Source organism: Cyprinodon variegatus, unplaced genomic scaffold, assembly GCF_000732505.1.
Source record: "Cyprinodon variegatus isolate N-32 unplaced genomic scaffold, C_variegatus-1.0 Scaffold68, whole genome shotgun sequence".
NCBI classification, from domain to species: domain Eukaryota; kingdom Metazoa; phylum Chordata; class Actinopteri; order Cyprinodontiformes; family Cyprinodontidae; genus Cyprinodon; species Cyprinodon variegatus.
In genome coordinates, this window is record NW_015150521.1 from 1261225 (window position 1) to 1277449 (window position 16225).

The 16225-nt window shown below is 37.5% G+C and overlaps 1 protein-coding gene across 5 annotated transcripts in view; it reads right to left on the reverse strand.

The window, feature by feature from the left end:
- Window positions 1-15370, reverse strand: part of icam3 (intercellular adhesion molecule 3) — a 27007-nt gene extending 11637 nt beyond the window's left edge. For 2 of the 5 annotated variants that reach the window (XM_015372080.1, XM_015372084.1), the window contains exons 1-2: window positions 15214-15370; window positions 12857-13132 (exon numbers count right to left, since the gene is read on the reverse strand). In XM_015372080.1, coding sequence (XP_015227566.1) covers window positions 12857-13132; window positions 15214-15253 — 316 coding nt within the window. In that variant the 5' untranslated portion in view covers window positions 15254-15370. Of the gene's footprint in view, window positions 1-7821; window positions 8543-10041; window positions 11973-12057; window positions 12322-12423; window positions 12745-12856; window positions 13133-15213 lie in introns of those variants that run through there. The other 3 variants (XM_015372082.1, XM_015372081.1, XM_015372083.1) reach the window with 3 other exon arrangements.
- Between the last annotated feature and the right edge of the window lie 855 nt (window positions 15371-16225).

Genomic DNA, 16225 nt, shown 5'->3' on the forward strand with positions numbered 1-16225 from the left:
ACATTATTTGAAGTTACCTTAGACTAGATAATCTAAGCCTATAAATCTAATAAGGCCAAATTAATCTACTCTCACTCCCACCTGGAGGCTTCCTAAATGTGATAGATGGTTTATCCTCATGGATAAACCATCTATCCAACTTTACCAATCATTCAGTCACAGTAGGGGACGTCACAGGACAGGTTGGGCCGTTCTCCACCAGAAAACCCTACCCTCTCTAAAAGGTAGTAAAAACCGGGGTGACCCCAGGGAAATCCCACTCTCGGCCAAGCTGAGCAAGAAAACCCATTTTGAATCTGATACATATCATTACCAACTACTTAAAGAACCTTTAAGCCAATCAGGTTCTGAATCTTTCTACATCAAAGAAAAAGTGGCATAAAACTTGATCTTGGTGGGTCTGGAGCAAAATGTTTCTATGATTTTCATCAATCATATCATATCATATATATATATATATATACTTCTGATCTACTGGTTCTGAATCCTGAGCACGTCCTCAACATGGGCTGTGACTTTGCCCTCTGATCTCCTCCTTATCCTGTCCTCTGGGGCTGCAGCGTCTGGGACACTCCGGGCAGTACTGCCGAATACTGTTGGCACCCACCGGTTGGATCCTACCTTGTTCTCTGGGCACGGACTGAACTGATACACCAGGTATGTAACTCACATGCATAATCATCCTCCATGAGATTATCGTGGTAACTAACCTGCATTTCTTTCTTGCAGAGGTTCCTGCCCTAGACGCCCTGGCCGTTTCTACCACAGATCTGTTTTTATAATAAATTATTTTTAATAATCCCATCGTCTGTCTTGCCTTGAATACTGGGACCCATTTTCTGAGTTGCCACAATACCACTGTGGCTGGGGTTTTAAAAGTTACTAGCCATTAGGCTGAATGGTTATAATAAAATCAAAATTGCATTTATTACTATGTACTAGCTCTCTCCACCTTTCTGTATGGCAATAAACTCACTTCAAGCATTCTACTACCAGTGAAAGTACAGGAGTGAAACAACATAATGTCTTACTGTTGTTAAACACAGTCTGAATTAAAAGGTGTGCCTCTGCAGTTTAAAATTTGCATTTTGTTAAATTGCAATTATATTGCAAATCTAATAATTGCCCATCCCTACTAGCCACAGTTTCATTATCTTACCTGAGTGACAAATCATTCACTGCATGAAATAGCAACAAAAGACCACCAATATAATGGTATATATAAGCTAATAATAGCACAGTATTATTTTATCTAATTATGTAAACAATGAACACTACTGAAAATAAGTACAAGTATTTGGCAACACGTCAGTATTGGTAGTAAGGTGGAATTTCTATGGAGGGCCCCACAGCCCTCTATGTGCTTGCCAGAGGTAGCATTACTGCCATTAGGTACTAAGATTAGATCCTCAGACCCCTTTGGAGACCATATACTATACTGGTGATTATTGGTAGACCTCATGTGACCAAAGTGTGTCAGCAGTTCCTGTAAGATGAATGCATTGAAGCTATGGACTGGCCCGTCCATCCCATCCATCCACAAATGTCATGTTGCACCACAGACTGTGGAGGAGTTGGCAAATGCTTTAGTGCAGGTCTGGGAGGAAGTCTCTTAGGAGCCTCTCCGCCATCTCATCAGGAGCATGCCCAGGCATTGTAGGGAGGTCATACAGGCATCTGGAGACCGCACACAGTACCAATCCTCGTTTTTTTTTACCTGTTTTAAGGACATTACATCAAAGTTTCATCAGCCTGTAGTGTTTTCCTTTGGGTGTGACTCCAAACCCAGGCCTCCATTGGTTTATAAATTTGATTCCTATTGATTATTTTTGTGTGATTTTCTTGTCAGCACCTTCAATTTTGTAGAGAAAAAAGTATTAAATGAGAATATTTCATTCATTCAACTTTTAGGATGAGTTATGCGAGTGTTCCCTTTATTTTATGAGCAGTATATATGTAAAAGAAAATTGTAAGGTGTTCATTTCGGGCTAAATAGATAGGAAATCACATAAAAAATGAATTACTGAAGTTTTTTTTTCTTTTCAGGTCTCCAGAGGATTCCTGGTTGTTAAGTGGATTTGCCAAAGAAAAAATTTGTCCCTGAGTCGTTTGTTCCTACCCTACATTTTTTGGTAAAGGGTTTTAGCTCTACATGAGCATATTATTTATCTTACTGCAAACAAACAATAAACACCATTTACATATATTTATGTTTACCAAACAACCAGTGTTATTTAAGACAGCTTTAAAATCCTAATCAGCTGAACTGCTAACACAACTAAACTGCATTTAGATCAGAATTTCTTACACAATTAGTTAATGTTAAAAAGAAACTGGGTCAGGCTTGATTTTCACATCTCAGTGGATAAAATGAATTAGAAATGTGAGCCTTATTACTGTTCCAATTATTAAAGTAAGCCCAAAGTGGCAGAACCTGGACCAGGTGGGTTTTAGAGCAGTACAGATGTTGAGTCCAATAGGATGCCGAGAGACTTCCCCTCTCTAAACACTAGTGGCAGCAGGCAGTCTAAGGCTTGAATTCAGATGCTTGTGCATGGAGATCCATTGCATTAAGCTAAGAAAACCTCTAGGCCACAGTTTTACTGACCCTGTTCTGTGATTTCATGTGGACTTTGGTGGCTGAGGTGCAGTAAATCCCAGTTGATTCTAAAATACACTCTTAAATATGGAAATGGTTGGAACAGTGCAACTATTTGGAGCCCTGGAAAAATTATGTTCAGTGTGATACAGGATGTGTCTCATAAGGATAAATATCTAAAACATATGGCGAAATCATCAGATTNTTTTTTTTCCTGGTTCGTTCGAAACACGCCCCATAATCACAGCTCTGGAGCAGTATCAGACTCATATTCTGACTAGAATTGAGTCGGACTACGTCAGGCTAGCAAACTATGTCTTTAGAGTTGTTTAGGTGAAAAAGCCCACTCTGACTTAATGGAAATCACACTGTTCCTGCACGGGATGCTTTATGGTTATAAACTAACTCATCTGAAATGCATTCCAGCTGGCTAGGTGGTGTCCCAAAGAACTGTCCGCCGGTACCTTCTCAAAATCCTAGATCCTGAAAGAGTACAGCTGAGGCTTTAGAATCATTTAAAACGACAAGGTCCCAACTTCATGTGGCATGTCAATTCTTATGAAAAACTTAAACCATACGGAATCTGTATAAATAGAGCTATTGACGGATTTTCACGAATGGTCATATGGCAAAAAAACAGGAGTGGAACTCCAACGCATATCAGGTCAGACCTAGGAACAGAGAACTGTTCAGTGAAGCAGATGCATATTTTTAAGAAGTAATGGTGAAGACCAGTTTTCTGATAGATGTATCATTACTGGCTCAAGTTAACATAACCAAATATATAGATAACATCTCATAATGACAAAATCCGTATCTTGTAATTACGAGATATTATCTCATAATTTTGAGAAAATATCTCATAATCATGAGATACTGATATCGTAATTATGAGATAAGCTGTTTTTTTTTCTTTGGTGGAGGCAATATGCTTCCGTAGAAATCAACATTTTCCTTGGAATATCAGTATACATAGTCTGCCTAGGCTAACTCAGAGTCAACATGTTTGAAACTAAATAACAGAAGTGCTGGTTATTAGCCAAAAAATGACAAGGAATAGGTTCTGCAGGATTGTCACTGATGTTACAACAAGAGATGAAATTGAAGAGACAAAGAAGTCTGGCATTCTTTGCTGACTCAGATCATTGCTTGACAATGTTAGAAAAGGTTGTGTCACCCTTCCAAACAATGTTTGAGTTGAACTTTTATGCTCAAATTCCTTTCATGATCTTGGCACTGATGACTGGCTTAATTACTCATTTCATTCACCTAATTCTGCCTGATTTCTCATTACTGCTCATCTAATCCACCTGCTGTTTCCTCTATTTAAGCTGCCTGCTACTAGTCATAAGGGCCAGATGATTCTCTAAATCCAGTGGGGAGAGTGTGCTAGCATTACAATAGTGCTTCTGATTTCCTGCTCTGTCTCTCAACCACTGAACTCTCCTAATCCTGTCTGATCTGTTTTTACCCTCCTGTTTCCAGTCATCAGGCCAGATTATTCTTTATCCTTTGGTGAGAGTTCTCAAGCATAACTGACTATTCTGATCGCCTAATCCTGACCTGTTCTGCCTTTGGACCACTGAACCTGCCTGTTCCTGTTCTGTTTGCCTGAACTGTCTTTGGACTCCTGTTGGATTATGCCTGTTTGCTGAACTTGGAGCTACCTTCTGTCATCGACCTGGATTTCCCTTCGGAACCTCTTCGGACTTCTGATCTCCCGGGTCTGAATCCTGAGCATGTCCTCAACACTGGGTTTGCCCTCTGATCTCCTCCTTATCCTGTCCTCTGGGGCTGCAGCATCTGGGACACTCTGGGCAGCGCTGCCGAATATTGTTGGCACCCCACCGGTTGGATCCTACATTGTTTTCTGGGCACGGACTGAACTGATACACCAGGTTAGTGACCTTCATGCATAATCATCCTCCATCAGATAATTGTGGTAACTAACCTGCGTGTCTTTCTTGCAGAGGGTCCTGCCCTAGCCGTTTCTACCACAGATCCATTTTTATAATAAAATGCTTATTTAATAATCCCACTGTCTGTCTTGCCTTGAATACTGGGACCTCTGTTCTGAGACGTGACAATACCACGGTGGCTAGGGGTTTTAAAAGTTACTAGCCACTAGGACTGAATGGTTATAATAAAATTGCAATTATTTTCAACCAAAATTACTATTGTAATTTTATTTTAAATTTCCTTTGCACTAACCCCAATCTTGTAGATGTTTCAACATAGGTTTTCAGTCTAAAAAGCTTGCTTACACAGATCCTAGCTGCACTACTACGTACTAGCCTCCACCTATCTGTATGGCAATAAACCTATTTCCAGCGTTTTACCACCAGTGAAAGTACAGGAGTAAAAAAACCTTATGTCTTACTATTGTTAAACACAGTCTGATTAAAAAGGTGTGCCTCTGCAGATTAAAATTTGCATTTTGTTGAATTGCAATTATATTGCAAATGTAATAACTCCCCATCCATACAAGACAGTTTCATTATCTTACCTGAGTGATAAATCATTCACTGAATAAAATAGCCACAAAGGACCACCAACATAATGGTTCCCTTATTAGTTAATAATAAGACAATATTATTGTATCTAATTATGCAAACAATAAACACTACTGAAAATAAACACAAGTATTTGGCAGAAGCTATGGACTGGGCCGTCTGTCCCATCCATCCACAAATGTCACGTTGCACCACACACTGTCCAGGAGTTGGCAGATGCTTTAGTGCAGGTCTGGGAGGAAGTCTAAGGAGCTTCTCTGCCATCTCATCGGGAGCATGCCCAGGCATTATAGGAAGGTCATACAGGCATATGGAGGCCACACACAATACTGATCCTTGTTTGTTTTTTTTAACCTGTTTTAACAACATTACATCAAAGTTGAATCAGCCTGTAGTGTTTTTCTTTGTGTGTGACTCCAAACCCAGGCCTCCATTGGTTAATAAATTTGATTCCTATTGATTATTTTTGTGTAATTTTATTTTCAGCACCAGGGTCAGATCTAGAAAAATATTTATGGGGTGGCGAGAGGGGGCAGGAATTTTTGAGGGGTGGCAACATAGCCTATGGCATTTGTTTACACTGAATTTAATCACAGTTTGGTGAGAATAGTATGCATTAGATCCAATGCTTTTGTGCGCTTTGATTTGAGTACAACCAAACTTGATAGTCTCTTTTCTGTCATAGTTGACTACAAATATGTCTTTATGAGCCTAAGACATCAGGCCTAACTAACATCATACTTAGAGAAATAACGTTCTGCAACCTGATTTTTATCATCTCAAAATCAACATTGTAGCTATGCAAGCAACATTGTGCTTTCATTATGATTTAACTTCTCAATAGATAGTTAATCAGTTTTTACCTGTTTCATCCTGTGTCTCCTCTCCCCATGACCCCTGGCTCCCTCGCTTTTGCCCCATTCGGTTTTCAAAACAAATCAGTCTCAGTCGCTCTCGCGTCATCTCGTGCTGCATTCATTGCAGGAAATCAGCAGTGTAATTCTCAAATTATCCATAATTTATAAGCCTTGCCACCCCTACCGCCAACTGGGGTGGCAAGGCTGTCATTTAGGGTGGCATTTGCCACCCTATGCCACCGCAGTAGATCCGCCTATGGTCAGCACCTTCAATTTCTTACAGAAAAAAGTATTCAATGAGAATATTTTATTGATTTAAATTTTTAGGATGTGTTATTTGAGTGTTCCCTTAGTTTTTTGAGCAGTATATATGTAAAAAATTAATTACTGAACAGTTTTTTTTTCTTTTCAGGTCTCCAGAGGATTCCTGGTTGTTAAGTGGATTTGCCAAAGAAAAAATTTGTCCCTGAGTCGTTTGTTCCTACCCTACATTTTTTGGTAAAGGGTTTTAGCTCTACATGAGCATATTATTTATCTCACTGCAAACGAACAATAAACACCATTTATATATACTGTTTACCAAACAACCAGTGTTATTCAAGACAGCTTTACAATCCTAATCAGATGAACTGCTAACACAACTAAACTGCATTAAGATCAGCATTTCTTACACAATCAGTTGTTAAAAAGAAACTGGGTCAGGCTTGATTTTCACATCTCAGTGGATAAAATGAATTAGAAATGTGAGCCTTATTACTGTTCCAATTAGTAAAGTAAGCCCAAAGTGGCAGAACCTGGATCTTTCCATGTGAACCAGGTGGGTTTTAGAGCAGTACAGATGTTGAGTCCAATAGGATGCCGAGAGACTTCCCCTCTCTAAACACTAGTGGCAGCAGGCAGTCTAAGGCTTGAATGCAGATGCTTGTGCATGGAGATCCATTGCATTAAGCTAAGAAAACCTCTAGGCCACAGTTTTACTGACCCTGTTCTGTGATTTCATGTGGACTTTGGTGGCTGAGGTGCAGTAAATCCCAGTTGATTCTAAAATACACTCTTAAATATGGAAATGGTTGGAACAGTGCAACTATTTGGAGCCCTGGAAAAATTATGTTCAGTGTGATACAGGATGTGTCTCATAAGGATAAATATCTAAAACATATGGCGAAATCATCAGATTGGGTAACAAACCCTAAATTTTTATTACGGTACTAATCTGCCTTCAGTCATCAGACCTAAATCATTTTGAAATTATGTTTGTTAAATAAAGAGAAGAGAGCAACTCAGTGAACTCGGGGCTCAACCCAAAGAGATATGATAGTCCAAGACTCAGACAGGCTGCAATGATGACACCCGTGCTTAATTGTTTACATTCTCACAATACCTGCAGCTTAAATATGCCCCAACAAGTCCCCAAGACAAACATTTTCAATGCACATCTTTTTTTTCATTTAAATCTATGACTAACTGTGCACAATATCATTTGCCAGGTTTCTATAGCAACACAAGACAATAAGAATAAACAGTTAACCAACTTTTTCAGCTTAAACTCTTTTGGAAATGACTGAAACAAAACAGTTTTACGTGTTACAAAAATAACAAGTAAAAAAGCTTTATTCTGTAAGCTATGGCAGCATTAAAACAATCGCCTTTACATTCTCTTATTTGTCAGGATCTACTTATAATAGTGGATCTATTTATAATATTGTAAGGCTGTCTAAAGGAGCCACTGAAATTACAAGGGAAGAAACAGTCTGCATATTAGTATTTTGCCTTAGGTTCATAGCACAGTAAAAGTGGCTCAGCAATACTTACATTACCCTTATAACTTAGTTTTGTGCTTAAAAAAGCTGACTATAGCAAAAAAAGCTTTAATAATACAGTCAACTGGTACAGTATCACAGATATGGCACATTTGTATGTTTACACAGTGCAAGAGAATCACACAACACAAAGCAAAAATAGTGTAAACAATTAACAAATGGGAGAGCACTTTTAAAGAGCAATACATGAAAAACATCAACACCGTATGTACTGTAGTTGTGCTCTTAGTAACATCATTATTACAGTTATAAGGAAGTAAGCCATCTTGAAAAAAAAAGAAAAAGTAGCCATTGCTGTGAAATAAAGATTTATAGGCAATATTGTCATAAGTCATTATAAAGAAGCAACAGAATAAAAGATGCATCAGAAAATCCAAAAACTACGAGAAGCAGTCTAACATAAAGAACTACGATTAAACAGCTTGACAAAGATTTTCAGTGGTTGCTAGAATGGCCTGGGTGAAACGATTTCCCAATTTAGCAACACAATGATCCTAAAACTACAGAACATAGCTATTGTACAGCCTGCAGCTAAGTTAGTCGCCCCAATCATGTCACACAAAAGGAAGACTGTTGCTTTTGTTATAGCTGTTGAAAGTTTTAAATTTGGCTACAAAATCTGTTGTTGAAAATTATCCAAGATGAGAACAGAAGAGTTCCATACACCAGTCCCAGAACAGTTCTAACTCCTGATGTGGTGCTGTTCTCAGAGGCTTCCATGCTTTACATTGTTTTAGATCACACCGGCTCCCGCTAGAAACATCAGATAAAGGAATAGTGTCAAAGGTATGATTAAACTATGATAACATTTAAACACCCATAAACCCAAAGCCACAGACAGACATCCGGGTCGGCAGGGCGACAGACGGGCGCTCTATCTAAAATTGGGACAAAGTTGCATCTCATCCCCACCCGTTGTTTTTTTTGTTTTGTTTTTTTTTTTACATTAAACATTTAATAATCGGATAGCAAAAGGTTCCTTATTAACAAATTTTTACAGAATTAAACTAGTTTAAACTAAAACATTTCCACTTTATTTCTGGGTGGAGCATATTGACAGAAATTTTTTTTAATATTAAATGCATTTTTTATTTTATTTTGTAAAATTACAAAATTGTCAGCTAAATGCACGTTTTAGAGTCTCTATACTTCAGTTAACGATTAATCTATTACTAAATTAGTTGATGATTATTTAAATGATTAGTCATAAAATAATCCGATAAATTGTTTTAGCTCTAATTCCCACACTTTTTCAATCCTTCATTAAGTTCCTGCAAGAATAATCACTCCCTCAGCAGATTAAGTGGAGTTCATTAAAAAGATTTTAACAGAATAGCGTGATGTCAAGAAGACTTTCCAACACTGCAAAGTATATACAGTAGGAAAGTCATTTTTTCTTAAAATAAGTGTATTTTCCCTTGTTCCAGGAGGTATTGATGTCTGTCAATGGAATAGGGTAATTTACATTTAAATTAAGAAAAACACTACTCCATTATCTTATTTCATGTGCATTAAATCTAATTATCTTACTTTAAGGGCAAAAATACTCTGCATTGTCAGATCATCTTACTACCTGCTCAAACACCAAATACACTAATTTTAAGAAGTTTTGATCCCTTCAGATCAGTTTTTGCATGAATCTGAAGACTTGGAGCCCATCACAAAAAAAGTCGAAATACCAAAGAAAGCATCTAGAAAGTTCATCACTATAAACAGTTGAAATCTACAAATAAAAGCAGAAACTTGTTTTTCATTCTTATCCTTATCACATGACTTCATTATCTATTAAACACTGTCTCCTTTTGATTCAGTTAGTTTTTGGAATATTCAAAATCATTTAAAATTTGGATCTGTTAAGGATATGAATAATTGTTTAATTCAGCTGTCTAACAGTAGCAAAACAGTATTATGTATATGTTTGCTGTAAGTGTACGGTCCAACCCCGCATGGAAAACAGTAGACTCACATTTAGTGTAGGAATTACAAAAAAGGAAAGACTATGAGAAACAAAGGACAATGCATAAGGAAAGCATTGACTTGGAACAGAAAAGCAACAAGACTAGAGGGAAATAGGCAGGAATGATGCCAGAAAATTCAGGAAACCAAAATAATAGACTTTTAACAACTGGGAGGGTCAAAATGAGAACACAATCAGAGGAGCTCAGGGTAGCTGACTATTAACCACAAACTGAAAAGAAGCTGAGCAAGGATAGAAAGAATCAGCTAACCAAAGCAAAAGGAANTCCCTCAGCAGATTAAGTGGAGTTCATTAAAAAGATTTTAACAGAATAGCGTGATGTCAAGAAGACTTTCCAACACTGCAAAGTATATACAGTAGGAAAGTCATTTTTTCTTAAAATAAGTGTATTTTCCCTTGTTCCAGGAGGTATTGATGTCTGTCAATGGAATAGGGTAATTTACATTTAAATTAAGAAAAACACTACTCCATTATCTTATTTCATGTGCATTAAATCTAATTATCTTACTTTAAGGGCAAAAATACTCTGCATTGTCAGATCATCTTACTACCTGCTCAAACACCAAATACACTAATTTTAAGAAGTTTTGATCCCTTCAGATCAGTTTTTGCATGAATCTGAAGACTTGGAGCCCATCACAAAAAAAGTTGAAATACCAAAGAAAGCATCTAGAAAGTTCATCACTATAAACAGTTGAAATCTACAAATAAAAGCAGAAACTTGTTTTTCATTCTTATCCTTATCACATGACTTCATTATCTATTAAACACTGTCTCCTTTTGATTCAGTTAGTTTTTGGAATATTCAAAATCATTTAAAATTTGGATCTGTTAAGGATATGAATAATTGTTTAATTCAGCTGTCTAACAGTAGCAAAACAGTATTATGTATATGTTTGCTGTAAGTGTACGGTCCAACCCCGCATGGAAAACAGTAGACTCACATTTAGTGTAGGAATTACAAAAAAGGAAAGACTATGAGAAACAAAGGACAATGCATAAGGAAAGCATTGACTTGGAACAGAAAAGCAGCAAGACTAGCAGGAAATAGGCAGGAATGATGCCAGAAAATTCAGGAAACCAAAATAATAGACTTTTAACAACTGGGAGGGTCAAAATGAGAACACAATCAGAGGAGCTCAGGGTAGCTGACTATTAACCACAAACTGAAAAGAAGCTGAGCAAGGATAGAAAGAATCAGCTAACCAAAGCAAAAGGAATAACGCAAAAAAAGGAACCTGAACCAACTAAACAGTGACTTGAAAAACAAGAAGGTTTTAGGAAACTCAAAACAAAGAAGCAAGGTAATGTGGAACAACCTTATTGGCTATAAGAACCAACCCGAAAAATCCCCCCTACCCGCCCACTCAAAAAAATAAATAAATAAATAAAAAAAACCCACAAATACAACACAATCATTGCAACAAAATCAAGGAAACTTCACCATATCTGTTAGTAGAGTGATCAAATGTAAGCACTAAAATTAAAATGATAAAATGCTGTCAATGATTTTAAGAACAGCAGGAATTTGATGAAAGAAGTTACTTTCAAAACTCATAGAGGGACCTATGTCCAAAAAAAAAGATGTGATCATTGAGCCTTGGCTTGTTTAAGTTGAGAAACCCATTTACCCCATATGGCAACCGGTAAAGGAAGTGTTTGTTAATACAGAGGCAATCATTTGGAGAGCTCAACCACAGAACACAAATTTAGCATTTTTAAAGCAAAAGCACCCAAGCATGTGCAAACAAAGATAACTTAATCATGCACCACAGATAAAAGCACCCAGTTCTTGGAAGAATTAATGTTTCACCAAGTGAAAAAAAAAAATCTTCTTAGAGAGAGAGCTTTAAAGGAAAGCCATCCAACATTTAAGTATGCAAAAATCAGCATCAGTTAGGATTGGATGAGGTAGGTTCATAGTTGCCTTTTGGTAAAGCGCATGTTCCTGTTGATTTCACCATATAGATACCGCCGATGAAAATCAGAACTCCGACGACCACAAATACCACCAGGATGGCTATAAAGGTAGTCCTATCCCCTGTGGAAGATGGGAATTTTGTTACATTCTCACTCTCTGGACAGACCATCATGTTCTTTCAACAGATGACTTTCTTTGTCTATGATAGACCACACATCCCAAAGTAAGGATTACAACAAATAATACAATGAGTAAAATCCCAGCAGTGGTTCCTGGTTGACCGCCTAATGGAGAACAACAGCAAAGAGAATTACAGACAAAAACAGAGAAGGACATGAAAATACATTCGGTTTTGAAGCATTGTATTACCTGTAGGTGTGTCAACCTGGAAATATTTGGTGGTGGTACCCGCCACATTAGAAGCTTTACAGGTGTAGAGTCCTGGATTTCTGAATTCCAGAGACAAAATCGACCCGGTTTCATTTTCCATTTGGATCTCCGGTTGTGTAGGGCCTTTAAAGTGCCAGCTGTAAATCGGGGTAGGGTTTCCTTCAGCCGTGCCATTTAAAGATATTTTTGAACCAGCGTTTTTTTCCAGGGTCTCGTTTTGAGGCTCAGCGAATGCTGGTGGGTCTGATGATTACAATGAAGTTACGAATAAGAAACAGTAGGATAAAGAAATAAAAACAATCAACTCCTGTTAATGTGTAAATTAAGAGAACATTTGAAACGTACAAAAAACTTTTAATACGTGTATCTCTGATCGGTTCAGTGGAGGACTTTGCCCTTCTGGAACAAACTTTAGCCTGGCTTCACACCAGACCTCTTTTCCATTATCCTCTACATCAACCTTTAGTTTTGTGGTAAAGGTTTCATCGACAGGTGAACGATCTTGACGTGTAGAATTCTGTTCATGGAACATCTTGTTTCCTTTGTACCAGCTTATGACAAGACTGTTTGCTGGTGCAACATCTTTAACATCACATTGTAGATCATAGCTATAAGTGGCTCTCATAGGGTCTTTGGGCTTAGGCATGGATACTTTGTCTGGTATTTCTGAAGCAAAAAGTGATAAACAAAAACCTAATTAGAAAACTCATTAATTAATTCTGAAATATAAATATAGAGTATGATTGGCTTTTTTGTAAATGTCATAAAAGCAACTTACTGTAAACGGTGAATGGTAGCTTTTTAGGGATCTGTTCATCATTCAGAAACGAAACAAAACACTTGGGATCTACATTCCAGTCCGTAACTTTATCAAAGGTAGTATTCAAAGTAGATATACCCTCTTTAAGTCCTGTTCCTCCAAATGAAGACTCCCATCCCATTCCGGCTATATCGTTGCACTGGGATATGTAGCAGCTGGCTGCAGCAGAACCTCCATATTTAACAAAAACCTTTGGAGGATTGAACCTAATTTCACAGGAATGTGCAGACTTTCCTACAGGGACACAGAGGAGATAAACTAGGTAAATGTTTACAGCACACATATTCATTTAAAGCATACATGTTAATACTCTGATCTAGTCCATATTTGAGATGAAATGGGTCCATGTATTAAGTCATACATAATGACATAGAATGGTACAGACAAAATTATAATTTATTTCTAAATGCTGCTATGTGCAAATCAATATCAGATGGTTTAATATTATGAAATTTCTTATAAAGGTATTGCATAGAGTGGTATTACCGCTCTGGAAAGTGAAGAGAACAATTTTAAAAAGTCCTACTGCTTTTAAACCCTAATGAAACTGTTGATGTCTGTTATTTTAAATGTCATCTGGAGGCGCATAAAGCATAAAACAGCAGCAGCCAGTTGTTCATATTTATCCTAAATCTGCCCTTTATGTCCAAACTATGCCTATGTTAATACAGCTAATGTCTTCTACTTAGCTGCAGCTCAGCTAGAGAAAAGGCTGATGTTTAATTTGGGGTCTGATCTTTAAAGATTTCAAAATAGGCATTGAATTGTTTGTGCCAAAAAAAAAATAAATGCACATGCACTAAGTAGGCATGTCATGGGTGTTGAACCATGTTTAAATGAGCAAATGATAACAAACGCAAAGCCAGTTGAGCCCCCCCTATTAAAAAGAAGAAATTTCATTCTAAGCCACGGGTTGGGAGCTAGTAATGATAAGAATATAACTAAATTACAAACTACTAAATTAAAACGAAAGGGAAATTAAATGTTATTTTTACTCATAGAGATTTTTTAAACAAGCTGTTGTAGATGTTAATAAATATTGGTAAGAAGGATCTTTGGTAGAAATATGTCTTGCAGCATCCAAAGAAACCTTAAACTGAAGATGCTCTGTTGATGTTCAAAGGTCTTCTTTAGGGGAAACTCAGTGCTCATCTCCACAGGTTATAAATAATAATTATATATTATATATCAAACGAGATAAAAACAGACTTAGAGACTGCACCCCCAATACTTACAAGGCTTGTTGCAGATCTAGAGTTTCATAAAGTGGGCACATATGTCAAAAAATAATACATTTGCGCCTGCTCCACATATTTCAGACATGCTACACCCAGTTTGTTGATCAGCTGTGTGCGTGTTTTCAAACAGGCTCATCTGTTGGAGATTAGGCTCTTGATTGTCATGTTTCAAGCCATACAACCTAAGGATCCCATCGGAGAAAAGTTCTGATTTTTATTTTATTTCAATGCATTAGTGCATATATGCATCATACCATTGGGGGGGAGGTGCATATCACAGGGGTCTCCTGCAACTCTTAGGTGCATCCCTGCTCAAATACAAATCAAATGAGCAAATATCTCTTTAGTATGCCATCCAGTTAGGCAAAGGTCACTCATTTCATTCAGGTTTGCTGCAGCAGGCATGCAGCTATAAACTGCAGAACAGCAGCTCTGTGGGACTGGAGTTGTAGACCCCTGATTTACACCATGCTATTTATAGATTAACATCATGCTTTCTTCTTAATATTTCTTTTTTTAGGTCTGGCTCTTGGTTTAAGATTCCTTAGATGTTAGCTGTTGCTTTTACAGCTAGATCATTTGATCATCTCTTATGTTAAAATGCTGCAGAGATAAAATATTAAAAAAAAAAACAACCTTGGTTTTCTGACTTAAATTATTAGCCCTATAGTAATGCTTAGTATTTATTAATCAATTAGAAATAGTTTCTTAACCAGACAAAATGAAGTGCAGCACGGAATGGCCATGCATCTATCTAAAAACAAAGAAACTTCCCATATATGTAATTACATGGCAATGAATCACGACATCGATCGACGAATTAGTTTAAACACCTTCGTGGATTCAACATGTAAATCATTTTCATTTTAACCTTGTCGCCAGGATATGCGTTTTACAATAATATTTAAGCATATATCTATTGTGTTTAATGTAATGGGTGATTAAAATGGAGAAAATAAAGAATGGGCGTAGGCTGCGATAGAAACAGGCGACGCGCTAATATCCGGCGGACAGTGACCGAGCGGATCGACTGGACCCATGGAGGGAATAATCAGCCAGCTGGGAATGTTTACTTACCTGAGAACAGGATAAACGTGACGAGCATGAATAACCGCATCGTGGCTAGCCGCTGCAACAGTGAGTTATGGGTACGGGGACGGTCTGTGTGGTAAATTTAACTTCCTTCCTGATCCTACAAAGACTGCCCCCTCCTATTACCTGGAACCGAGAAAGAGAAAGGCGTTGCGTTTACGTGCGTGTCGTAAAAGTCCCTTTCATGAGTCATTAAATAAAATTGCGGCAGGTGTCCTCCCTCTACTGGAGAAAAAGGACCAGTTCGTAATTTTTGAGGAACCCTTTTTTTTTTTTTCTTCTTAATGTACTCCTTTCTGAATGGTATGTTAGGCAAGAAGATTAGGGCCACTGAAAAATAAAAAAAAGTGAACTGATTTTTAAATATTATTTCCGTTAAATATGGGGGGAAAGTCCGAATTCTGAGATGAAAAAAAGTCAGAATTCTGCAATTAAAGTCAGAATTCTGCAATTAAAGTCAGAATTCTGAGATTAAAGTCAGAATTCTGAGATTAAAGTCAGAATTTTGAGGAAAAAAAGAAGTCAGGAATCTGAAAAAAGTCAAAATTCTGAGAAAAAGAAAATCAGAATTCTGAGATTAAAGTTGTCATGATGGGCTTAAAGGACTCAACCCACATGCAGAACACCAAACTGGAGACAGAGGAAAATTTAACAAAGTTTATTAAAGAGGGAACACACAGAGTAATATGGACTGGTTCTGGTACAGGTCCGGGACTGGTTTCACAGATATCTGAAGGGATGAGAGTTTGATTAGCCAAGAAGTTAGATGGTTTGACGAGTGAGTAATTTCTGAATGTACCTTGAAGTGGTTCTGACAGATCCTTGAGATGGGGAACCGGTTGGGTCCAGAGATTGTGGAGGTAGCAGAGAGCTCAGCAGCAGCGTCTAGCTTCTGGTTAGTGAGACTCTGACGTGGATTTTGTTCCTAGCTCTTCCCTGAGAGCTGAGGGGGGAATCCAGACTGAGATCTTCAGGTTTAGCTTCCTAGCTCTTCCCT